The sequence below is a fragment of the Zonotrichia albicollis genome, chromosome 14 (assembly GCF_047830755.1).
Source record: "Zonotrichia albicollis isolate bZonAlb1 chromosome 14, bZonAlb1.hap1, whole genome shotgun sequence".
NCBI classification, from domain to species: Eukaryota; Metazoa; Chordata; class Aves; order Passeriformes; family Passerellidae; genus Zonotrichia; species Zonotrichia albicollis.
Genome location: NC_133832.1, coordinates 20,290,115 through 20,317,564, shown reverse-complemented (window position 1 = coordinate 20,317,564; position 27,450 = coordinate 20,290,115). Strand labels below are relative to the sequence as shown.

General features: G+C 48.9%; 1 protein-coding gene across 6 annotated transcripts in view; it reads right to left on the bottom strand.

Moving 5' to 3' along the window:
- The window catches only part of FGF13 (fibroblast growth factor 13), a 177,433-nt gene that overhangs the window by 34,281 nt on the left and 115,702 nt on the right, over window positions 1-27,450 (bottom strand). For 5 of the 6 annotated variants that reach the window (XM_074551437.1, XM_074551436.1, XM_074551435.1 and 2 more), the window contains 2 exons: window positions 4,923-5,033; window positions 1,243-1,346 (listed from right to left, as the gene is read on the bottom strand). In XM_074551437.1, the coding sequence (XP_074407538.1) occupies window positions 1,243-1,346; window positions 4,923-5,033 (215 nt within the window). Of the gene's footprint in view, window positions 1-1,242; window positions 1,347-4,922; window positions 5,034-6,991; window positions 7,179-27,450 lie in introns of those variants that run through there. The other variant, XM_005495454.4, reaches the window with a different exon arrangement.

Here is a 27,450-nt window from a genome sequence, read left to right as displayed (position 1 = left end):
TTCAAAGATATTAAAGGATTCAAGAAAGACATGATTCAAGGGAACATAACCATGTGAAGAGCTACCCTTAATCAATGCAAAGAATAAAGATCACAACCAAAGTGAATCTCAGAGCTCTGCCTAAGATGCATACCAAGCTAAAAGTTGCATTTAATGGAAATCAGGGCCACATTGTGCCCCTTCTCCTCCCAGCAGGGAACTGGAAGTGATGCTCATCATCTCAGGGCTGTGTGTCAGAGAGCAGGCACTGCACTGCAGGGTAAATCCCCTGCCCACCTCCCTTGCCAGACAGAGGTGGTTTCTGCAGGAAAGCACAAACACCAGCAGAAAGCAGAGATTTCTGCACTGAGAGCACAAACCCAGCGCTCTCTGGAACCTTCCTTTGTCCCTGCAATGCCAGGCCTGAGCTGCTCCTGCTCTGGCAGAAAGAGAAAAAATATGCAAAGCTGCCCCTGCTCCCAGCTGTCAGGATTGCAAAATAAATGAGAGATTTGAATAAGTTTGCTTAATTTTTATCAGGATTAAGGGAATCTTTTATAGAAGAGAATCATTTGTAGTAGATAATAGAATACATTTTCCTCTATTTTCCTCCTTGGGAAAAATCTATTGAATCTGTATAATTAAAACTCCTGAAGATAGTTCAGCTAAATGTTTTTAATTGAAAAGTGGTCCATTTAATTTTTTTAAAAATAAAAACACCGTCTGCTCTCATGAGAAACGTCACTGAAAGTTATTAACGGACATCCTTATCAAAACTACTAATAAAGCTGTTCTTTACTCACTCACCTACCTGAAGCCATAAAATTTCTATTTGAAAATCCTGGCCAAACAAAAAAATATAATTACTTTCTCTAATCCTTTTACTCAGAGTAACACAGATGCCATAGGAAGACACAAACCATGCTGAGGCACGCGGGAGACACACCAAGCTGTCCCTTCCCCTCAGTGCCCCGCTCTGACCAGCCCAGTCACTCCACAGGGACCAAGGGAGAGGATCCTTCCTGTCTGGGGCTGGGGGGTTTGGGATGTTTCACACTTCGGGATTATTCAAAGGCACCACAGTGTGAATCCACACATCCCCAGGCGCTCCTGATGGAAAAGATTCATAAACCAGAAGCAGACTATCACCATCACACTGACTCTGCTGCCAAACTCTCATTTATAGGTTATTAGATCCCTTGCAACAGTAAGTTATTAGTTTGCCACAATTCCACAGAGAACAGAATTAAAACGTTTACTTACTGATGTATATAGGTATCCTTCGCTGTTCATTGCCAGATATAATTTTGTTTGAACCCCCTGAATCGCCACCACTCGTAAACCCACAGGTATGAGGTTAAACAAAGCTAGGAGAGAAAGGAGATGGAGAACAAAATCAATCCTTTGGAGTATGCAGATCAGATAGAAAATGAAACCAGAATTATCAGAACCAAGTAAAAATCTCTATTTATGCGTATATTAATTTCTGTGGGTGCTACAGAACAACACTTCTGCCACCAAGTCCTTTGACAGCAACTGCCACCAAGGGAATGATCTGAGGGATCACTCCCTCTCCTTCCCTCTGGAGATGGGAATTGCTAACAGAACTTACCTGCCTGGTGAGCAGAGCCCAGGCTCTGCCCAGTGCACTCGAGCACTGTTTGGCTTTTGTTAGGGTGCTTTTCTTGCGCCATTAAGTGCAAGAAGGAATCCAGAGGGAAACAAACAAAAAAATTTTCAAGACAATCAAAACTTGTTTTCAAAGTCAGTAAACATTTTGACCAAAAGCAAGGAAGAAGATGAAATTCAGAAAAGTTGAAAACCATCATTAGCATCTCAAAATGTTTCCACTTATAGCTCATTGGGGTTTAATTTTTCCTCTTTTTTAGAGGAGAATGGGTTTGAAAAAACAGAGTTAAATAACTTCAAAATGAAATGTAAGGGCAGCATATTCTTTAGATCAACCCCTAAATCTGTGCTTTCAAAACTGAGCTGCTTTGAATGTTCTGCTTGCATTTCTGCTTGTACACATGCTAATAGTGGCAGTATTTATAAGCACAGAAACAACTCTTCAAAAAATGAAGATTCCGGTTTGCAAAGTGGCAAAGAAAAAAAAAAAAAAAAGGAAAAAAGCAAAGCTCTGCCATTGCTTGGATTCATGGATATGTTAAAATTGAACACAAGAAATAATGAGTTGAATACAGTACTCTGAGTTCAATACGTAGGATTAAAAATAAAGGGGAGTTAAAAAAATTATCATAACCCAAAGCACCTCCTTCCACTCTGTGGCAGAAATGCAGAGATGGGACAAAGTGATGCCAAACTACTTCCCATTTCCAGCGATTTATTACTTGGCTGGAAGACTCTGGGCTGCTTCAGGCTGGAGTTTGATATTTATGGTCACTGTCCAAAGCCAATTTAAAACCAAATTATGAATGTGAAATATTTTTATTATTTTCAAAATTACGGCTAAGAATTATGATCCATCATAATTTTTTTTCCAGCCCGAAAACCCCCAAATGGTCATACTTCAGTAAAATAAAATATTTCAGCTTGACAGCATTTAACATAGACCCTGAATTCTGTGTTTGGGAATGCCAAGAGCTCGTCGAATGCCCTGAGGTCAGGGCACCCTTGAGCGCTGCACTTCCTACAATGGTCAAGCACAGCAGGAAAGGTGGAATATCCAGAACTAACAAATAAATGCAGGGCATCATAAAATCTGTGTGTTTCTTCCCCTTTCATAGACACGAGCGTACAAACACAAACCACACATGCAGACCCTCCTCACGCTCACCTCCAGCTCAAAACCAACACCCATCACTTTCCCTTCACTCAGAGAAAATCCTCCAGTTCTGCACAGCTTTTGGCAAAAGAAACTTAGATTTTCAGAAAGGAAAAAGGATTTTTCATTCATTCTATCAAATGCTTGAGTTTACTGGGGGGAGAAAATATTCCCCTGGGCATGAGTCCTTTGCAGTTCAGCCCCAAAAAGCAGCAGCTGATCTTTGAGTAGGCTGGACAGGAGGCTTTAAAGCTCTGCACCCAGGCAGAACCTGCAGGTCTCTTTTGGAAGGTGATTTCTTAATGGCACATTTACAAGTAGGGCAGGTGTTGGGGTTTTTCAGCACGAGGGTCTGAGTATGGGCTCCACTGCAACCAGTGCTGCAGACCTGTCAGCGAGAGCTGAGGAGAGGGCAGAGGTGGGCCAGCAGGGACAGAGCTGCCACTGGGCTGGGCCAGCAGGGACAGAGGTGCCATGGGCCACAGAGATGGGACAGAGGTGCCATGGGCCACTGGGATGGGCTGTATGAGGAACTCCTGGCTGTGCTTCGCTGGCCAGTGGCAGAGCCAAGGCTGAGCCCTCGTGCCTGAGTGGGCTGGCACCTGAGCCATGGGTGGGTGCCCAGGTGCTGCTCCCAGCCCTGGGGCACATTTCCCTGGCAGACACATCCAGGCTCAGTTTCGAGGCAGGACAAGGCTGAGGCACACTGGAAGCTGGTTCACACGCCAGTGGGATGAGCAGTGGCTGTGGCACAAAGTGCTGGAATTTGGGAAGGGGCTATGGGGAACTGGCCCTGTCAGAGCGGTGCCCACTCTGCCCTGTGCCAGCACAACCACACATCCTGCCCCAGCTGCTGCCTCCAAGGGCAGGGGCGCTGGCACTGCACCAAAAACGGGACTGTCCCTCTCAGCAGCAGCTGCTAGTGCCCTGTCCCTGAGCAGCAGCACGGCCAGCTCTGCCTCCTGGGGCAGTGAGTGACCTGTCCCCAGCTGTGACCCCTGCCAGGACCCACAGCAGAGGCACAGAGAGCATCCCTCATCCCTGCAAGTCCCCGGAGGCACGGCAGGATGGAGGGGTTACCTCACTTCTAGGGGATGCCCCTCATGTGGGCAGAAATGACAGAAGGGGTGGCAAAGAAATGACAGCAAAATTAATTGCTTCCTATTGTGACCAGCTGGTGTCAGCACAAAATAATCCAAAGCAATTTGCATCCTACTCTCTCCCTACTACATTTGCATTGTTTTAAATAAGGATATAAGGATATCCTCCTAATGCACAGCTAAGCAATGCCTAAGGGAGAGATGATCGTTGCCAAGGTCTCTGTGCAGTATGAGCTGACAGAGAAACGAAGCGGCATAGGAAGAGGCAGCAGGCTACAGCTGGATTTATGAACACAAACATTTCTCTGAGCTCTGCCAGTCTTGGCTTGGCCACCTGCACCTTTGTACACTTTCTGCAGGGCATTGTTTCCTACATTGCCTTATTTTAGCAGTCTTGAAATCTTTTTGTCTAGCTGTGTGAGATCCTTAAGCATTTTTCACATACCAAATCAGAGCTCTAGTCATCTTCTCCTATTTTCTATTAATCCACAAAGTTGTAAAAACACCCAGTCAAAACCAGCAAGTAAAAATGTCCAGAGCTTTTTCACAAAAAACCTGAGGGAAAGCCAGTTGAAAGTTGATGGTACAATTTATAAGTGGTAACAAATAATAATAACAGGGAAATGTGAAGTGGAAAGTGGTGCTAAGTCCCAGTTTGTGAAATACCACGGCGCTGTTCGAATGAGCCCCTGTGTGAGAGTGGAGATAGCGTTATTCTATTTCAGGCTCTGAGTAGGCGAGCAAATTTTCCCTGCTGAAAAAAAAAATCTAATAAAATCCAAAGGACAGCAATGAACTTCTCTGGATTACCATGGAGATAACATTTGCTTTGTTTGTCACATGTGTCATCATTACCTCCTCTGGTTCATTATTTCTGTAAGTGATTTCTATCTGTACTTCTCTCAGACCCAGTAGGTCTGAAGGACTCTGTGCTGCCAGCACGGCGTTAGTGCAGCTGCCACTCACTCAGCCAGCCCAGGACAGCAGCTCTGAGGGGACCTGCAGGGGAGGGAGACACCACAATGCACAAACACACCATTTATTCTCGTGTCACTTACTATAACTACTGTCTTCCTCTTTTGTTCCATCAATTGTTCCATCTGCTTGCAACTGCAAGTGGTATCCTTGCCTGCTGTAGAGCTTTGTTACTATACCTTTAAGCTGAGGCTCTGCAAAGAAACAACAGTGAGATTAACGTGGGAAATCCTGATGTGCCACTCCAAGCGAGCAGGACGTGAAAAACGAATCTTCAGGTTTCTTCTCAAGGCTGAGGTAAGAAAAAGACCCCAAACAAAAGCAGGGCTACCAGCTTTGCATCACTTTTCATTTAGGCTGAGATCAAATTTATGTCTATGAAATCAATTGCCAAAATGATTAAATGCCACTTTCGATTACAACGTGAGTAGCACAGTAAAATCTACTCCCAGTGAATACAGATTCCAGCAGCACTGCTTGGCCCCAGGAGCCCAGCTCTATCTCATTTAAGATTAAAAATGAGCTGGCAAAGAGTACATTCAGTCTTTTTAAAAGGTGTGAGTTCTTAGATGGAGAGGAAAAAGAAGACTATTACAATAGCATTAATAAGAGCCACAGTGACAGTTGAGAGCCTAAATATATAGCAGTAAATGTTTAGCACAGGAACTGCTGCAGCTCTAATAAACAAATCCCTATTCCTCACTGCTCCAGAGAGTACAGAGCATCCAAAGCGATAAACTACTCAATGAACATATGGAAAATGGAGAGGGAAACCCTGAAATCCAGCAATGTGTGGAACTGCAAAATAAATATTACCATAAGGGCTGAGGTAATTACCTCATCAACTAGAAGAAGAAAGATCAAAACAACACATAGTTTGCATAGATTTCTTTTTTCCATAACCATCCTCACATTCACAGCTACAAAGCGAGATATCTCACACGGTTTCATATCATTCTAGACCAAAAAGTACACAACAGCAGGATATGCTGTTAAGTGTGCCATTCAAGATATCTGGCTAAAGCATCAGGAGTAATTGCAAAAAAGGTCTACGCCCACTGAATCCCAATGACATCTGCATTGTAGTCATTTCACACAGTTCCGTTTGTCAGGAGCTCATGCAGCCCTGCAGCTCGCTCCACAACATCTCATTCTTTTCAGAGACAAACACTGTGTAGATGTAGTGTGTCATTTCCAGCACCCTGAGTCTGGATACGACTCCTTGTCTTTGTAACCAAAGGCACTGGGGCTCTGCTACTGCACTTCATTTTAGCAGGGGCTGAAGGCAAAAGCTTACCACAGTTTGCATAAGTGTATTAGATCTTATCAGCAACTTTGATAAGAGTCCTGATGGACACACAACTCTTATCTACCAACTTTTCTGACCAGAAATTATTCCACCCCTCACTCTGGCTCTTTAGCCATAATCCATCCTAAAGGTGCTGGCAAGCTGCGAGCAAGGCAGACAGGTGGAGTGGCACAAGCATCAATGCTCCAGCACAGCAAAGCCACGGCAGCATTGCCAGAGGGTTTTGCTCCTCCCACGTCCAAAACAATGCACTCAGATCAGGGACCCAGGCTTCACACCTGACCTTTTGCACCTGTGGCCCAGAGAGCCTCGTGTGCACAGGGCAGCTGCAGGTACGGCATTCCTAGAAAGGCACAGGGTGCTGAAGCAAAACTCTGGAAGGTGCCAGCAAAAGCACAAAGCCTCATCTGCAATCAGCAGGTAAAGCATGGCACGGGCATTCTGTGAAGCAGGACACCAAAACCAGATCTCCAGACCATGAAGTTATTTAATATACAACTATATATTAAAGAGAGAGATGTGTGTGTGGGAACTTCCCCTCTAGCATCTCCCCCACAAACACACCCATGTGTTTGCATGTGTGTAACAGAGGGACGGACAGCTGACTTACAGCTACCCGGGTGCACACAGGTGTGCAGGTGAGGCACACACAGCAGCGTGTGCTACCCAAAGAAACCAAATGAACACAACAGGGCAAAGCACTGCCAGGGGCACCCAGGTCCTGCATATCCATTGTACGAGCCCTGAAACGCCTTTCCCCCTTTCCCCACACCTGACACACATCCCAGTTTCCATTGCATCAAACCAACCAACCAACCCCCCAAAGACAGAACCCTTGCCAACCTGGTCGCCTTCTTCGCCTTTTCTTGGAGCCAAAGAGTTTGACCCTGGAAAACACATTCAACTTGTTCTTGTCGCAGCTTCCCTTGCTCTTGCTGGGGCTGTTGACACACTTACAGGCATTGGACTTCTCCCGCTCCCTGGCTTGTCTCTTCTGGCGGATCAGGGAGCTGGCGATGGCTGCGGCCATGGCCGCCACCGCCCCGGCTGCCCGGCGGGCTCAGGCACGCGGGGGTCGCCGCCCGGCCGCGGCCAGCATGCTGCTCGGCCGTCCCCAAGGCCGGGGACGCTGCCGGGCAGCCCGGCCGAGGCACCCACGGCCGCTCGCACGGCGGCCCGGGACACACCGGCGGGGCGAGCACCGGAGCCCCGGCACGGCACGCAACAGTTTAGCTCGAGATTTCGTCCTCTGGGATCTTCCCCTTTCCACTTTCTGGTGCTTTCTTATTGCTCCCAACTTCGAGCAGGGGAAAGTTTGCAGGCAGAGGTGAGCGTTTCTACGGAGATCACGCAGATCACTCACAAGACATCCCTCCAAGCTTCTTCAGACGCGCTATCTGCGTGCAGCCATGGCACATCCACTTGGTGCAAGATCATCGCATCTCTCCTAGCCCCGATTTCTGCAGTTAACTTTTCTTCCCACCCATCCCCTCCCCATTCAAATCCCAGCAAACACCTGTTAGACTCCAGCAGGGGCTGTCCAGTTGCAGGGGGTTTCTGGATCCTTTTTCCTCTTCTCGCTTACAAGAGACCCGAAGCAGTCGGTGCTGGAGGCACTGGGCTGAGGCGCGGATGCCCCTGGGTGCCGACGCCTCGGGAAGCCTCTTCCGCTGCGCTCCTGGCAGGTGAGCGCAGCCGCCCCTGCCCGGCACGCTCGGCTCTCGCTCCGCAGCTCTTCCCAGCCGGTAAACAACAGCTCCCGAGCCGGGACTGCAGCAGCAGCAGCAGCAGCAGAAGGAGCAGCAGCAGCAGCAGCGGCAGGATCCCTCCGGCAGCGATGCGGGCACCGCGCACTCCCCACGAGCCGTGCGCTGGGTACAGAAATGAGGCGACGCAGCAAACCCCTTATCACCACCTCCCTCCTCCTCCGCCCGTGCCTCCTCCTCCTCCTCCCGCTCCTCTCCGGCGCGGCGGAGAGCGGAGAGCTCTGCCCGGCACTGCGGGGCGGCCGCGGCGGGGAGGGGGCTGCGGCGGGGAGGGGGTACTGGGGCGGGGGTACCGGGGGAGAGGGTGCCAGGGGAGGGGGTGCGGGGAGTACCACGGGAGAGGGTACTAGGGGAAGGGATACCACCGGAGGGGGTACTCGGGAAGGGGTACCAGGGCAAAGGATGCCACGGGAGGGGGTACTAGGGGAAAGGATGCCACGGGAAGGGTACTAGAGGAGGGGGTACCAGGGGAAGGGACGCCACTGGAGGGGGTACTCCGGGAAGGGGTGCCAGGGGAAGGGATGCCACGGGAAGGGGTGCCAGGGGAAGGGATGCCACGGGAGGGGGTACTAGGGAAGGGGTGCCAGGGGAAGGGATGCCACGGGAGGGGTACTAGGGAAGGGGTGCCAGGGGAAGGGATGCCACGGGAGGGGTACTAGGGAAGGGGTGCCACGGGAGGGGTGCCTGCGCCGCTCGGAGCCGCCTCCCGGCAGGCGCAGACACCCAAACAGACGTGACTGCGGTGAGCAAACAGCCCCGCCGGCCCCGAGCGAGCGCACCTGGCTGGCAGCAGCGCCGGGCCGGGGCAGGGCGCAGCTCCAGCCACAGCTGCCCCCTGCCTCTCCCTCATCCTTACAGGGGGTCCCCTCTCTGCATCACGGATTTATTGGAGGCTTTTTGCGTCTCTCGCCGTTCCTTTCCACCGCCTGCTTCAGCGGCAGTTTGGTAGCAGACGAGGAAATCTTCAGAGAGAGCAATTTCCTTGCCGTTGCCATGTTCTCCCGTGTCCCTCTGTCCCCGCACGGAGCCCCGCGGCCGGGCTGTCCTGCAGCCGGGTTTGCTGACGCCGAGCAGCGGTGGCGGCAGGCCGGGGCCATGAGGCCGGGCCGTGCCGTGAGGCCGGGCACAGCCTGGGCACCCTGGGGTCAGCGCCCTGCCGTGGGCACCGAGCCCGCAGCCCCCTGCCCATGACACCGGGAGCGGGAGGTCCTGGAGATGCCCACTCCCTGCTCTTCAGCATGCTTTCAGCAGCTGGAGCCTAAATCAAAGCCAGTTCAGGCTGGAAATAAAGCAGAGATCTGCAGCCCCGGAGGCAAACAACTATTGAGAGAATTTGTCCCGAGGCAGAGGGATTCACAGGCAGGGTGGGATGTCTCTGAGAGCTGGTTCAGGCAGGAGTCCCTGTGGGGACTGAGATGGCAGCAGGCTGCTGTCACCCACGGCTGGCAGCCACGTGTGTCCCTTGTGCCCCGGGCCAGGGGCTGCAGAGACCCCAGGGATGGCTGGGCTGCTGGGACAGCACCAGGCTCCCAACGTGCTTCCAGACTCAGCCTGCTGCTGAGGGGATTTGCCTTTCCTCTTGTGCTCCATGTGCCTTCAGCAGAAGCAGGTGTTCCCGTCCGTGTCCAGGGTCACGCCTGGGACAAGGCCTGGCAGGAGCAGCAAACGCCACGCTGCCCACCACCTCCCCACAGCTCAGCTCCACAGGATTGCTGCACAGCCCTTCCCTCGGCTAGGAACGGCCACAGCAGCTCCTCACTCTCCTTCAGCCATGAACCCTGCCCCAGTGACCGCTGTGCAGGGCCAGGCCCTGTGCCAGTGCATGGCCACCCTGTGCCCGGCCCTGTGCCAGTACATGGCCACCCTGGCAGGCTGTCAGTGTCACCCTGAGGGACATGTGTCCCTCCCAGGCCGCTGTGCTGAGCCTGGCGCCCCAGTGCCACCCGCTGTCCCCTGGCTGCAGGAGCTGCCTGTGTACACACACACACCTACACTCATACGTTTGTTTATGAGGCAGCCCATGCACACAGGCATATTAAACAAACACTCCTAATTTCTTATTTAAGTTTAACGGTGGGGTAAAAATAGCTGCAATTCACAAGTTCCACCACTACCCTCATCTGCCAGTCCACATAAGACATGTGAAATCCAACACAAGAGACAGCCAGTTGGATATTATTAGCAATAACTCATCCTACTCAACTCACCGGTAACATACTATAGATTTTGCCGTCTTTCCATTTCCAATACAGTCATGAGTGAGGCTTGTTTTCTTTCCTGAGACTCACCCATTAGTTTATAAATATTCCCAATTTGGAAAGCAGTGTTTGATCTTCAGATCAAAGTGAAGCTGCCTCATTGTGATCGGTCCTACAAGGTCACAAGACATTGCGTTTTCACAGACTAACTAGAACTCAGAATTCAGCTAACCTTGAAAATCCCAGGGAAAAGCAATATATAAAAGCCGTATTTGGGATATCTTTCTGCCAGCATTCCAGCCCGTATGCTTAAAATCCATAATGAAAATTCATTTGCACAAATGTTCCTTGACAGATAACTAAAGAGAGGAACAAAAATAGCATATATGCATAATCAGATTTAAGTTTCAAAAACAGTCCTCCAGTTTTTTTGCATGAGCAACCTCTTCATCTATCGGTACTCCTACAAACATGTCTTCATTTACTATAAATGGCACATGAAAATGAAGATCTTGTTGGGAAAACGTCTTTGGTACAGGACCAGCCTTTGGACTACTTCAGTGTTCCAGATATAAAAATCTCAAGGAACAGCTTTATTTTCTTTGAAAAGCAGGAGCTGCTCACTCCCCACCACACTAAATAAAATAAAATTACATTCCAAGTGACTTTTTGAACGTGGAAGACAACCAGACACTCCTTGAGCACACATTCTCTCTCGTTATGATTATTGCAGTGGGGCACATTTAAAGCTAAGGGGTTAATTGCCAGCGTCATTTCAATCAAAGAGAAACCAGCATGGGACAGACTTGTCCAGTTGCTGTCAGAGACAGTGCCATCATCTCCCTGGAGCTGCCATCTGACCAGAAGCAATTCCACTGTTTTGAAACAGACAAAGATCTCACCCGCTTTTGATTCATAATTTTTCCTCCCAGTCATCTGTTGAGCGTTTGCCGAAGATTCTTTCCATGATTCTGATCACTAAAATATGCCTGAACCTTCTGAAGTTGCCTGGATTGGGCAGAAGCAAAGTGTGCAATTTGGCACCCAGGCCAGGAACGGCTCTTGGACAGAGGCAGGGCATAGTTTTCAGGCAGCCCTTGCTGTCTGGCTCCTGCACAGAAAGGCATCAAATCCCCATCACTGGCCCACAGCACAAGCAGCGCTGGCTCTTTCACCCAGTCAGAGGAAAGTGCCAAAGTTCTGGTTTTCCCTTCCTCCTCCCTGAATCGTCTGTGCTGTGGCAGGTCCCAGACCACTGATGATTGCTCTGAGTCTGAATCTATCCCGAGCACAGAAGATTTACAGTTGGTCCTGTCATGCTGAGCAGAACAAAATCTGAGACCAGGTGAACAATAGCAAGCCAGCTGCAGAGCTGACTGCCATGGAAGCAGCTGCAAGGACAGAGCCCATCGTGCAGTCTGTCCATGGTCCAGGGCAGCCCAGAGCACAGAATTCCTTCCCCCCGAGCTCCTCACTGCCCACAACTCTCCAGGGGACCCACACTCCTCTGTGTCCTGTGAAGCATCAGCAATTCTCATGACATGCTGCCAGAAAGTAGGAACTGATTTCCAGCACCTTGGGTCAAAAGATCCCATCCTCAGAGTAAACTGCATTCTCAGTTATTTCCTGTTCCCCTATATAGAAAGTAGTAAAAGACTTATAGTAGGCCTCATATAAACTAATAGTGTTTAGGCAGAACAAATGCCGCATCAAAATCAGACCAGAAGAAAAAAATCCCAAGCCAGCTCCAAGCCTCACTCAGTCCATCTTAAACCCCAAACCACTCCTCTACAGTTACAAGCTTGAAGCTGCTTTGGTGTGACAAAATAAAAAAATCAGCCTGCCATTGGGTGTCAGGAGTCCCTCCTGAGGCTCTTTTGTTCTTGCTGTCACAGAAAAAGCAGGAAAAAAAAGCTTCAAACATCAAACCTATGGACTATTTCCACTGCCTACACTCCCCAAAAGTAGAGCATTATTTTCTGAAAAGCACCACCAGAATCTCATTCCTTTTCAGGATGAGACAAACAAGACTTTCTCCAGTCAGGGATGGATGACACAGCAGCACTGAGGCCCCGGCGGTTTTTGCTCTCCTAAGTAAACAGAATTACTATTCACCAGGAAGCAGAGCTGCTCAGAGCCCAGTCCTGCATCACTGAACTCCTGTGTGAAATATCCCATGGACATGACTCAGCCTCTGCTCCGCAGCCAGCCCCAGGCTGGACACAGCCTGCAGCACAGCAGGGCTGAGCATGCTGCGCTGGCTCCTCAGCGCCCCCAGAGCTTGGGCTCTACCAGACAGGGCTCCAAGAACACCAGCCTGGGCTTTATTGCAGGGGCAAGATGAAAAATGGTGTTAGTGGAAGCTCAGCTTCCAAGCAGCTCCAGCCCAAGAGCTCAAACTTGGCATTTTAGTAACAGACCAACCAGAAAATTAACGGTAAAGAATGGCTACAATAGGCAGCTGCAAACACGAGTATTTTTACGTTGACAGCGTAAGGGACTTGTAAATAGTGATGCGGATGTTCCTGACTGTGTGTCTGTGCCATGGTTTTTTGCAGAAGTGCACTGGGCAGCCTTGCTCAGAAACAGGAAAAAAATCAAAACAGATTCCTGTGACACCAGGGCAGACAAGGCACCTAGACCCACTTTATCTAAAAGCTCACTTCGTCCTCAAAGGATGAGGTGACTGGCTCATTTTTATCTTCTCAGGGTACAGAATCAGGAGTCCCAACACCAGAAGAGAACCCAGCACAACTGGTGCACAGGACTGGATGTGCCAAAACTGGCACCCATCCAGCAAAGCACAGAAACGCAGCCCTGACTTCAACACCTGAGCCATCTCACTAGGACTACTGAGATATTGGAAAAGTAACTGTGTAGCTGATGTATCACAAAAGGTTCTCATAGTCTAAGCCCATTCTCTTCTCATACCTACTCAAGTTTGCCAGGACAAGGTCTTGTGACTGACAAGAATTCGGGTCTCTTTTTCATGACTTACATGACCTGCTAAATGTTCAGGATGGCCACGACACCTCACATAAAGAACACCAGTTTCCTCTCAGATTCTTACAGAAAATACTAACAAGAGAAAACCCAGTTCTGCCTTTTCCCAGCTGTGAATTCCAATTCCTTTACACTATAGCAGTAGAAAGTGGATTTGATCTGACCTGGTAGTGCACCCATTTTTGGAAAGGGAGGGCATTGTTTGAAGATAGAAAAATAGAAATATTTTTGCCTAGGCTAATTCATATTCAGTCATCCCAAAATGTCAACCACAAAAGCTCATCTATCCGGGGCATAAAAGATCAGTGCCAATCAGCTGGGAAAGGTCACAGAACAAACACAGGGGATCAACTCCCCCAGCTCTGCAGGCTCCTGAAATGGGAACGTGTTATTCCAGTGCCCGGGGGGCCCGAGCTGAGCCAGGAACCTGAGCAGTGCCCAAGTCACTTCTCTGCCCACCACACAGCCCAGCAACACTCCCACATCAGTATGCACAGAGGGATCTGCTCACTCACCTCCCAGCACGGTGGCTCTTGGAAACATCAGTGTAAATGACAGCCTATCGGCCCTGAATCATTTACATCTCAGCATGGGACACACCAGAAGTGTGGGCTGTGTGCCACTGTCCAACTTAACATAAGGCCACTTTACACATGACAGAACACTGCAAATAGTCCTTCACAGAGCCAAGGCAAGTTGCCTGGAAATTGCCACATTACTCAAATAAGATCTTTTCCCACCTTTTCACAGATCTGATGGTTCATCCTTTGTCAACAGCTTGACAAAAACAGACTCAGTGGGTCCCCGGTGAGGTGGAGCCGCTGAGAGTTCTCTCCTTCCCCCTGCATGCAAGCATTTCACCAGCTTCTCACAGTCATGCTCCCTGCTTTGCTCAGAACGAGCTTCTGCCCCACTGCTTGGCTCCCCTCAACCCCCGAGCCCAGCCCACTGTGATCCTGTGATGGATGCCACACCTGGCAGCTCCCACTGCTGTGTTAACGATGCAAGGCTCAGCTGCTTCCTAACAATGCAAACAAATCACCCACACGGGGCTCAGAAGAGCCTGGCACTGGTTTGCTGTGACTTTTACCCAAATGCCAAGATCATGGCACCACATTCACACAGACACATGAGAAGGTGAGCAGAGCTGGACACAAATGAAAGGGACTTTGAGGAAGAAGTGTTGTGTCTTGGATGGAAGCAGAGCTCTCCAGGGATTGGACTTAAACCCTGCACCAGTCAATGATGCTTCTGGAAGTGTGGAAGTGGAACCAGTTTACCCAAACAGAAGGCTGGTCTCAGTCTCTGAAAGCAGAAGGAAGGTCTGTCCTTGAGGATCAGGAAAAGAGCCATGAGCCCAAGCTTCCTTTGGGTCTCTGTTCACCAATAATCACGGTATGAACAGAGGTGTAACAAGACATATCTGACTGAAGTGATGGAAAAAGGAGGTTTATCTAAGCTCATCTGACCAGGTATCTGGGCTGAATACCCAAGAAAGTAGAGAGAAAGGCAACTCCAGATGGCAATTCATTCCCTACAAAGAACACCACTGTTTTCCCAGCTTTATGAAGGAAAACATGACCTCTGCTTTACTGAACTTGTTGCAGAGTGATTCACGCTGTACCTCATGCATCATTATTATAAGTAATATTCACCCCCACCAAAATTAAGTGAACCCTTAATGAAGGTCAGCGCAGCTCAGGCTCTTGCTTCTGGCAGTGCTCTCTCACACATGGGAACAAAAATCCAGCCCAGGCAGCAGCTCAGTCACACTTCCCACACCCAAATGGCCCTGCAGGAATCAGCCTCATGACAGGAGCTGCTGCTGGCGAGAGCAGAACAAAGGCGACATCTAGAAATCACACTGGGATTTTGAATTGAAAAGTACAGTGCATCATGAGTAAACAGAAGAGAATTCATTGTCATAGGTGAGATGCACTGTTTTCACAGGCAACACCAAGAAAAATATTGGCCAGCAAACAGGAACATGAACCACAAGCCAGCATCTGCTCTGAGGGATTTAAATAGGTCTGGAGACTAGGAAAAATGTGTATGCAAATTTCACAGAAGCAAATTAAAAGAAATTCAGAGAAGTCAATTCAGAGAAGGAAGCTAATGGCAGAACATCTGCTGCTGCTCCCAATATTCGCATTAGAGGCTGGGAACATTTCTGGGGACTCAGACCTCATCAGAAAGCTCAAAAAGGTTCTGTTGCTATGCAGAGAAACATTGCTCAGGAATCAGAGGAAGAGACAGGAAGCTGGCCGAGCTCAGCACTGTTATTCCTTGCTTAGGTCCAGCTGAGCTCCAGCAGGGCCACATTTCCTTGTACAGACTGGGTAACTGTCCCACTCGTGGCACAATTCTACCCAAACCCACCACAAAAGGAGCAGACTGAGCTGCACAAGTAGCCACAAAGATAATACCACGATTTTAATCCAATTCCCAGCAGACAGACACACTGTTACACAGGTGATGGTAAATCCAGGATTTCTGTCCTCTCCCTTCAGCCCCCAGCCCCTTGTTTATCACTCTCCTTCTCTACCTCTTCAGATCAGATCTTCTTTCCTTGTTTCACTAAAAACTACAACATGCTTCCGATGAGAAGTAGTCACAAACACACCAGTATCTCCATGTCCTTACCCTTCAGCTGAGGTCAACTTAATCTGGTTTACAAACAAATAAGTTTAGTTTAGCTTTATCTACAACATTCCAAGGTTTGGGAGCTTTGGCTGGGAAGGGACAAGGAGCAGACTGAGATTGTCAAGCACAGAAGTAAGCCTGCTGGATTGTAAGAAGTTCTCTGGGCATATATTCATACAGACACAAATATAGACATTTTTTCTGACTTTTTTCTTCCTGATTCACAAATACGAACAAACCCAAAATGTTACAAAAAGGCTGAGATGCACAAACACTAGGGAATCAGAGGGGAGCTGTCAATGATGGGAGAAACTTTCACCTCCCTCAGTCCTTTCTTATTTTTCCCCAATTCTGCAAGATATGAAACATCTTACTCAGTGACTATATTTTTAAACCTTTACTGCCATAAATTTTAGCCCACTTAAAATTTTCAGATGCGCAGTCTTTTCAGGAAGCTTTCAGCAAAATATAGAGTTTCCTGTACAGGAAGTAAGCAGTAAAACATGAATTTGTAAACAGCTACAAACCAAACAAATGGAACAGATTTCCAGTACTGAAAGTACTGGAAAGGAATGAAATGACGAAAATGAGAGCCAAGAGGGACACCTGCAGTCAGCGCGGGTAAGTGCCCGGCAAGGCTCCCTCCTCACCGTCCCTCCGGGCTCGGTGGGTGCTGCCGCGGGAGCACAGCAAACCCCGGCTGGCCTGGCAGCTCGGCACGGCCGGGACAGCCCGGGCAGCTCTGCACGGGGCCGGAGCCGGGCCTCGCCCTCGGCACCTGCGGGCCCGGCAGGAGCGGGCAAGGGGCACCCTGCAGCCAGCGGCGTCCCAGGGCAGCCGGGCACCGGCACAGGGCATTCCAGAGTGTACCAGGGCACCGGCACAGGGCACCCCGGGCACCGGCACAGGGCACCGGCACAGGGCATTCCAGAGTATACCAGGGTACCGGCACCGGGCACCGGCACAGGGCATTCCAGAGTGTACCAGGGCACCGGCACAGGGCATCCCGGGCACCGGCACAGGGCACCGCCCCGAGCGCTCCTGAACAGTTCTGCTGGCAGGAACCCGGCGCTGTCCGTGGTGCTGCCCGGCCGGGGCGGCCGCTCCGTGCCCAGCCCGCAGCCCGCAGCCCTCATCCCGGATCTCCTATCCCGCATCCCTCATCCTCCATCTCGCACCCCGGATCTCTCATCCCACCCACTGCGGCCCCGAGCAGCTCCCAGCTCGGGCACCACACCACGGGCATGTCCCCACACCATGGTGACACATCCCCACACCATGTCCCCACAGCACAGTGACAATCCCCACAGCACGGTCAGAACCGCACACCCCGGTGACACATCCCCACACCATGAACATGCCCCCACACCACGGTGACACATCCCCACACCATGGACATGTCCCCACACCATGGACATGTCCCCACAGCACGGTGACACGTCCCCACAGCACGGTCCGTGCCAGCTTTGCACTGGGGCCCTACAATGACACCCCAAAAGCTAACCCACAGCAAAGGCTCCCGACTGCTGCACACCCCCTCCATCCTGAGCGCCCCAGCCACAGCCCTTCCTGCTGCTGCAGCACAGAGAGGCATTAGCAGTTAATAACAATTAATATCCGTATGATCATACCTGCTACATGCCAAAAACAACGCAGAGTGCACACTTGGCACGGCACACTTTACTACATTCAGATTTGCTATATTAATCTTAAAGAGAAAAAGAAAAATGGATGCCACACAATTCATAGAAGTTGATGATTAATGTGTTATTTCTAATACAGAATGACACACAGCCCAACTAATATCTAAGGCTCACAGTCAATGCTGAATGCTCTGTACACGCTGCTGATCAGATTATTGTTTGATATTGGGGTATTTTCCAAAAGCCCCTGGATTTGCACTTCCATTCTAGCCACAGGGCGTTGGTTCTTAGAGTAATCTGATCATTTCACATACCCCATGCAGAGAACACACTTTTTCATTATTGAAGAAAACCAAATTACACCATCATAAGCCTTCAGCTAAAGCATGGACAAAAGAATAGAGAAATTAGGAAGGTTTTCTATTGAAAATGTTTTTATGTTATTAACAACATGATAAGATTGCCTTCAGTTAAGGTTAAGCACAGTACTCTGATGAAAGGCAATTAGAAAAGAAATGGAATGATTTGTTTTTTCTCTAAAGCAATTCTTATACCTGACAAAAGCTTGGGTACAAAATTAACTAAATACGTGGCACAGATGTTTAAAATCAACCTGTGTGACACGTGAAACACATATTTATTTGGACAAATTTGCCAGCTCAGCAGCATATTCAGTCTATTTACAGTCCCAGTCAGTAGGAATGAACAGTAACACCTGCCTTTTCCTTCTTAAATGACATTTTTTAAGTTACCAAAGAAAACTCATGAAGTCTAAGAACAACCACACATTCTTAGTATTAAAGAAATATTAACCTCTGATTTCTCTATATGGTTTATAACCTCTACAGAGGATTAGTTGCCAGTAAATACCTTCTCATTTTTTTTTTCTGTAAAAAAACATTGCTTAAATACATCTTACCTGAATAAGACTTTCTTATCCCCAAAGCCATGCTGCCTTACAGCTGCTCCTGCCCGGGCAATTGCAGTCTACATTTGGAGCAGACACACAGGGAGTAGATCAGAGAAAGTTTAAGGCACATTTAAAGTATTCTCTAAGGCATTGGCCAGAAACATCAAGCCCATACTCGTGGTATAGAGAGATCATTAATGGGCATTAGTGACAGACCATTATGACTTTCAGAATCATTAAAGATTCATAATGTAGCTGCATTGTTCTGGCAATGTCTCACCACTTCTTGGACATAAATGTACGTTTCTCCTACATGATTTACTTAAACTTATTATTTTTCAGTGTCAGATTTTGTTTTCTGCCTCCTAGAATTACAAAGAGAGGCTGTAACAGGATCCTGCAGAGCACCACGCCAGCCATAGGAGCCTGGTGCTTGGTTTATTTGATGCCCTTTCTGCAAGGCATTTTGCAACAGGGATAGCACAACAACATTCACGAGGCTGAATATGTACCCTTTCTTTCTACTTTAAATAAGCTGAATTACTGGTGTATCACACATGTCATAAGCATAAAAACACTTGCAAGAATTAAATTTGCTAACAATTCTGAAATATTTTGCTTTTGAAACTGCTAAGCTTTGTCATTGCCTTTCAGGAGAGTTCATCATTTGGCGTTTGGATATAGTGAAAAATACTGCAAATATGCTAGTTGGGAACCACCAAACCTGCAACTCCCAATGCAATTTTGACATGTGAGGACAACACTGAGATTTGCTTCTAAAGATGTACAATACTGCAAACAGTGTGCTCCAAAATGTGGCTATAGTTATACTTCAGTTGTGTTCATCAAGGACTGGATTTAAATTTTCTCCTGCTGAACTGAGCTGAGCCCCTGTTTAACCCATTTTCCTCAGTACAGTAAGGTAAGGCCATGCTCACACATTATGTAAATAATGAGATTTAGGCACTTTAGAAGCAGAGTCAGATTTTGAAGCCAAATGCTGTCTCCAAGTGTGATTTGTTCGTTGTGAAACCATAAAACCCAAGCAGTAGAGAGGAGCTGTTTGCAAAGGCTCTGAGTTCCCCAGGGTCCCATTTCCAGGCCAGCCTGAGCGTGGCTCTTGCTGCCCCCTTTGCTCACCCACAGCCTGCACTCACCCTCCTGTGTGCCAGGAGCAGCTTGCAAAGGCTCTGGGTGCCCCAGGCCAGCCTTAGCGTGGCCTTGCTGCCCCTTTGCTCACCCACAGCCTGCACTCACCCTCCTGTGTGCCAGGGCACAGCACCAGCTGCCCTGGGGAGCAGCAGCTCCTGAACTCCTCTCACTGGCACTGCCCCTGGCACTGTGGGGGACTGGCTGTGGCTCACACCCCTCCCAGATGCTGGGCCTTGGGTACCAAAATGAGATCTGGCAGCCAAAGCCTCCCAAGCATCTTAACATGGCAGCACTGAGGCTGTGCTGCTGATCTAGGCCTGAAAGGGGAGGCTCACCAATTTACTACTAATAAGCAATTTTCCAAAAACAGTAATTTAGTGTTTACTAACACACACAAAAAACAGTATTTTAGTGTTAACTAACACATGACTGCTTATATATTTGGAATTCACAACACGAAGTATGCAGAAACATACCATGCTGGGAACTGCACAATTTTAGAATATTCCCTGTTTCTTATGCCACAATTGCTCATGATCAAGCTGTGAATAACCCTGATATCCAACTACACTGTACAATTAAAAACATCCTTAATTACCATTGCCAGAAATGAACAGTACCTCACAAGGAAAACTGCACTGGGGCAAAACCATGAAGTTAATTTTGAGATGTCTCCACTTGGAAATGGCACTGTTTTCACCAAAGGAGTAAAAAAGCCGCATGGAAGAACGTAGACAAGTCCATTTCTAATGGCCTGCTGAGTTCTATTGATGCCAGGACTGACCTTGAGTCAATAGGTTTTCTGTCACCCGTGTCAGCTACTGACAGGCAGGCAAAAGCCCAGAGTGGCTTTGCTCACTGCCAGGCAGTTACAAACAAGGTTAATCCCTCATAAATGTACTTCTTCTGCTGGCAACAGGAGATTCCCAAAACCTACATTACCTTGTGGTGATCACTCCCTAAAACTGACATGCATCTTATTAAAATGTCATTATTCCGTACTCTTCAGCCTACACCAAAAATGGTTTAAGCAGTTCAGAATAATTTTCAAGGTTTTACAATAGAATTAAAGCTGTATATTGAAAACATAACCTGGTTCAGCTAATCCTTATCACCAACCAGTTACTCACAGCATATTGACTTGCCTTGTTTTTAATGAATGAGAGGAAAATGCAGCTCCTGTCTGATCTCTGGTTTGTTCTGGTCCCTTTATGCCCATTGTGTCCCTCAGCCCAGGCTGGAGCCCCTTGGCACAAAGGAACCCAGCTCCCCTGAGAGCCTGCCTTCAGCCCAGCTCCCACCCAGCTCTGCTGCAGCATCAGCTGCTGGGGGAGTCAGCCTAAAAAAAACACTTTGCAGTGAAAGGACTACAGGTGGAGTTTGCAATAAAACCAGCCATTTCTTATTCTTCTCCAATGTATCAATAAAAATCAAGCTGCTGTTAGCTGTGAACTGCCCCCAGAGACTGTCAGGGTACCAAGGCTGCCCCAGAGACTGTCAGGGTACCAAAGCTGCCCCAGGGACTGCCAGGGTACCAAAGCTGCCCTATAAAAGCTGCCCCAGAGACTGTTTCTAACCACCTAAAAAGAAAAGCTCATATTAGCCCTCCAAAAGCATCCCTTCAAGGCAAAAATGAATCCAAAACTGGATCAATCTGGCACAGTATAATGTGCCAGAAAAGGTAACTTGGCAGATCCCAGAGGGATTTATGCCCCCACATTGCCTTGCTGGCTGTTTTGGGAACAGTGCAGCAACCTGTGCTACCAATGCTACCAAGCACTCTCCTCCCAGAGAGCACAGCCACACATCAGCACAGTGCTCCACCCTCTGTGCGTGTTCCCACAAGACAGAAACTCTGTCTCTTTTGCATCTGAGCGATGATGCAATTATTATTTTGCATTATCATGCAGGCTGAAATCAGGGCCAAGCACTGCCAGAGACCTGCACAGACAATCCTATTTCACAGAATCCTGCTCTGTGCTTTTGAATACATCCTGTCCAGAAAAAACCAACAATCAGGCTTGACCTTACTCCCTGGAATCCAACACCAAAATCCCCAACGAGCTTGTCTGGCAGGAAGAGGCCAATTGCTCAGGCCCCACTTCTGCTGCTGCTGCTGCTACGACCAAAGATCTCAAAAGCAAACTCGGGCTGAGCAGCCCAGCACTGCTGCCTCAGCTGCCCCTGCAACACTGAACAGCAGCTGCCTCAGGAACCTGCCAGGAGAACACAGACCTTGCAGGAGAGCAGAGAGCCCTGAACTGCTGCCCAGACAGACACAACAGCCCTTGGGCTCTGCAGCCTGCTGCCCTGCACACACTGCTGCTGTGTTAGTCATCGTCAGACTTTCATAAAGCAACTCACAAACATGAATTCCTGCTCCAAAGAAAAGTGACTTGATCCAATTCTATAATTTTGTGTTTCAGAATAGTGAAAATATCATATATTTGCATGGGAAAATACATTTTCCCCTCTCTTTTTGCCCTGTTTGCATGACCCTGTCATGCAATCTAAAATCAGGGAGAAACTCATTAATGAGTGAAACGATTTAATATTCTGATGCAGGGAATGTTTCAGTTTCTACTTTCTAAAGGGAAGCTGAGTGAAATCAGTGCAGTAATTTCGTTTCTTGGCCTCATCTGCCACCTGGTGGAACAACCCGAGCAGGCAGAGAGCAGCACTTTATGGCTTTATATCATATATCACAATAGGGACTGGCAGTTCAGGGCTGTGGGGGCTGCAGGACACAGGGAGCAGCACTGCAGCTGCCAGCACCTGTGCAGCTCATGCTTGAAAAGCGTTCTGCAGCTAAACCAACACTTCTACACACAGGGCAACTTTGAGTTGTGATATTTCAGCCTATGAAATGAAACAGCTGCAAACTCCCAAATGTCAGAAATGGTCTCAGCAATTAATAACATTTATGAAAACCTCCTGAGCCCGAGAGAAGCTCAGATTCAAAATCAGGACTTGCAGGCAGACACAAGATTGCAAACAGAGAAGCAAAAGAGACACTTTGGTACCTGCCTGCAAGTAGCTGGAAATGTCCTGCTGGTACGCCATAAAAATAAAGCAGGAAAGACAGAATTGGTCCAAGCCTCAACTTCTGAAGCTATTGCACTCTATTTGGAACAGAATGTTTATTTTACATTCTGTTCAGAGCATTTTAGCAAAGCTGCCAAACCAGGAGTACCCAAAAGTAACTCCTATTTCCTCAGTGTGAAACCCTAACCCAGAAACACTTAACTGGGAACATAAACCCCATTACATTCCCCTGGCACGCATTTACTGAGCTCCCTGAAGCACTTTTGGAAAAGCCCCACTGAAAACCCCACTGAGAGAATGTTGGAATCTATAAAATTAGAGAGTTTTGAGAAAGCTGTGAAAAAGACAGACTCTCATCACCAGTCACAGATGTTAATGCCTCGAAGTTTCATCTAAGCACAAAATGGAGTGGTTTTGTCCCCAGGTTCCACTCCACTGACAAGATGCTGCAGTGGGAGTGAAGATCATGGCAGAGTAAATGGGTTTTATGTGCCAGTACCATCCATCAGACCTCGATCCTGGTCACTGGATCACTGAATGCACCACCCAGCACTGCGCTCACACCCTGGCTCGTGCTGTCCATGGGGCACTGAGCGCACAGGACAGTGCTTGTTACCAGGAGATGCCCAGAATGTTCACCAGAAGGAGAAGCACAAACCTCCAGCAGACAACAGAACCATCAGCACTTATTTTGCAGACATTATTTTGGCCCACTTTCCTCATTAGATAAAACACTCCCACGACTCAAGCACTCAGAAAAATCTCAATAAAGCATTTGCCACTAGAGGAGGCTATTCCATAATTTTTTTTTCAATGACACACCTGTACCACTGAAATCTCAGTGGAGTTTCTGCAAAATCACCACTACTGTTCTCTAGCTATTCCTACTGTGCATTCCTTTGAAATCAGGAAATTCCTCAATAACTGTATGTGTACTTCTTCTTGTGCCAGAGAAAAAATAAGTTCACAAAACCCAGAGAGTTCCTAACCTGGATAATTTCTGTCTCTTTTAGCACGATGGTGTTTGTGCAGCTCTACAGGCACTGAAAGGGAAAATGCAGGTGATTACGTTGAGGGCTTTCTGGGACTCTGCTAATCTGTAAATACAATAATCCCAGGCAGAGAAACATAAGGTGGGTGACCTATTAATGTGGTCCTATCATCAGCAGGTGTATCAATTTTCTTCACTACTTCCTATCTTTTTAAAAAGTCTTTTGAGCACCTGACCCTCATCTTCAGACTACCAGGCTCCAGGTGACCAGATTTAGGATTCATTCCCTTGAAGAACTGTGTGGTCTTGCATTATAGCTCCACATCTGAATAGGACCAAATTTTGGAACATTCCAGTTTTCTAAGAAACAGATTTGCCCTTTCCAGTCTGGCTCTGTATACACTGATATTAAGGGAAACAGGCCAGGCCATTCTGCTGGACAGATCTCGAGCTCATAAAACATCTGTGGTTGATGGTCCCAGAAATAGCTGCCCTTTCTCCATCCCCAGAACAAGCACATCCCAGAGGAGATCAGGGAGAAAGGGTTGTCCAACAATCCCATTTTTGGTTGCATCCATCACAGGCTCCTGTACTCAGTGCAATGTTCTGTGCTGTTCATCTGGCTCCCAACAAAAACTCCAAATCTGACTCTGTATCTTTAAACACTCCCACCTCCACTTCCTGTGCAAAAAAGCAGTTGTTTAAAAAAAAGTAATTTAATTTAATTACAATTTTTTAATTAAGGAGCCGTGTACATCCTCAATTATAGTGGAGAGCGCTCTAACTCCACATCTCAGCATCAGAGGGAGTCCTACTCCTGTTTAATTCTGTCTGCAAAGTCAGGAAGGAAAGTTGGAAGCACAGCTTTAGTGAACAGCATCCCAGCATTCAGTCAGCAGCATCAGAAAAAGGAGCAAGAAGAAACCCCAAGAACGTTTTCCATGCTCTGCAGTGAACCCACAGCACACAGCAGCAGCAAAGTCTGGTCCCTGCCCTCCTCCCTGTCCTGCCAGGCAGCAGCAATGGAGAGAAGATTCACACACACACTCAGCTTCAGGGACCTCAGAGATCCAAAAGGGCTTCTCAGCCTCTAAAGCAGTTAGCTTTTACACTGGTGGGCTTGCAGGAACCCCCAGCATGGGCAGAAGCAGGAGTCAGAGCTCTGGGTCGTGGGGCAATGCCTGGCACACACAGGCTCACAGGAACCACGGGCAGGGGGCCCCAGGACTTGCTGCTCCCCAGTGCCAGCAGCAGCAGCAGGGCACAGGGGCAGCCAGAGGGGACAGCCCAGCCTGGGCACCACAGCTGGGCAGGGCTGGGCTGTACCCGGGCACTGCTGCAGGGGGAGCAGGATCAGCCAAGGCTGTGGCACAGCACGGAACTTTAATGGGATTGTTACCCTGCCCCAGCTCAAGCACAGCACTTGCAAGAGATTTATCTTTGTCAGTCACTAGAGCAAAGTGCTCACTCAGGTGACACTGCTCACATTCCTCTGTACCCAGAAGCAAGAAGTGAATGGGGGAAATGTTACTGGCCATGGACGTTAAGCACCACCAGATGCCCTCAGGAGTTCTGAACCAGTCATTCTGCAGCTCCTTGTGCTTTTGCATCAGTCACTTTCCTACGTATATTTGACTCAACACACAGTGCTGACACGTTTTCCCAACTCTCTTCAACTTTAAGCCAGAGAACTGATGAAAATAAAGGTGAAAGGCAGATTACTATTTAGCTCTTGTGATGTCAATCTAACAGTCTTCTAATAAATGAATGTCACAAAATACTTATTACCAAGTTTTTAGCAGCGGGCTGTGCCTACAGGAAAGCCAGGCTTTGTTTAACTCCACAGGGGAAGAAATCCTGGGATAGAGGAGGAAGGGCTGGCTCACTCTGGACTGTCCATGGTGGCCACGTGAGGCTGTGAGAGTTGCAGCCCATGGGGACAGGGACATTGACAGGGACACCCACAGGGACACCCAGGGGACAGGGACATTGACAGAGACACACACAGGGACACCCAAAGGGACACCGACACACACAGGGACACCCAGGGGACAGGGACACCCACAGGGACACACACAGGGACAGGGACACCCACAGGGACACCCAGGGGACAGGGACATTGACAGAGACACACACAGGGACAGGGACACCCACAGGGACAGGGACACCCACGGGGACAGGGACAGGCCCACCCAGGCATGCAGGACCCCTCTGCAGCCCCAGCTGGGGCATCTGCAGCCTGTACAGGGTGATCCATGTGCCAGGGCTGCTCCAAGGGGACACCACCTCTGCTTTCCCACCTGTGCCACTCTGAGACGAGATTTTCACAACCAGGCCACAGCTATCCAAGGTAACTTGAGAGACAGGATAAAACATCTGTCTTTTTTACGCTCTACTCCATGTTTTGCTGTGTTCTTGCAATCAATCTATGAAGCACCAGTGTTTGTTTTTATCCTGGCTGCAATTAAACCTCCAGGAAATGTGACAAACACAACCTTCCCACAGGGATTATTGCTCTGCAAGCCACTGACTAACCACCAGATAAAACACCCAACTGACACCAGCATCCACGTTTCAAAAAGTAGGACTAGGACGAGCGTCTTACAGTAATAATGTTAATTACACTGGTGGATAAAATGAGAAAAACACCCAGAGAATTCAGGGAGGGCTGCTAAGATCTGTAATGCTTAAATAGCCAAGTGCAATTAAAGACTCACTCTTTAGTCATCAGCAATTTTGCAGCTCCACTGTAGGACAGAAACACTGGAGCCAGTGCACTGTGACAAGGGAACAGATTTCTGCTGTGCTCTACAGCTGACAAGCCTGTATCTGTGGGATGTGTGACATTTAACGTTTCTTAAACAGACTTGGCAAAACCAGACTGATGACTGTAACAATTAGTAGCCATTTCCTAAAGCAATTATTTATCTCAGCAGATCTGTGGATCTGACCAAGAGAACTGAAATGTCAGGAGACAAAAGGGACGTCCAGGTGCGAGGAGGACACAGCTGAGCAGCCAGGCTGTGTTTGTGTGGGGCTGGGACACACCTGAGCAGCCAGGCTGTGTCTGTGTGGGGCTGGGACACACCTGAGCAGCCAGGCTGTGTCTGTGTGGGGCTGGGACACAGCTGAGCAGCCAGGCTGTGTCTGTGTGGGGCTGGGACACAGCTGAGCAGCCAGGCTGTGTCTGCGTGGGGCTGGGACACACCTGAGCAGCCAGGCTGTGTTTTTGTAGGGCTGGGATGCACCTGAGCAGCCAGGCTGTGTCTGTGTGGGGCTGGGACACAGCTGAGCAGCCAGGCTGTGTCTGTGCGGGGCTGGGACACAGCTGAGCAGCCAGGCTGTGTCTGTGCGGGGCTGGGACACAGCTGAGCAGCCAGGCTGTGTCTGTGTGGGGCTCTGGGGCTGGGACACAGCCCAGGCCCCCTGGATCTGCTCAGCCCCACTGCAGCACAGCCACCAGCCGTAGCAGAGATCCTGCCCTCAGGAAAACTCCAGGCACCCCAGCAAGGCCCAAGGTTTCAGCCTGATTTGCAAGGAGCTCCGGGCAGTGGGAGCAGGCTGTGCATGCAGGGAAGGGCACCAGGCCCTGTGTCCAAGGGGCAGGGGCTGCAGTGACACCCCAGTGCCCTGCAGAGCAGGGAACGCTCTCCTGATCCCAGCACATGATTTCCACTGCACTGCTGCTCTCCCAGCCCTGGCACCACCAGCCTGCAGGGAGGGCCAAACCCCACCTGCCACAGCTGAGGAAGGTGGGTGCCACTCACTGTGCCACTCCTGCACACACAGGACAAGGCACCTCCAGCTTGGTACACTCAAAGGAAAATGAAATGTTCAGCCAGCACACAGAGACTGTTAACACGGGGATCCTGTGGCCCCAGGGATGAGCCAGAGGGGAGAACTGCTTCATCATCTCCAGTGTCACCTGCTCGTTTCACTCAGCAAATGGCG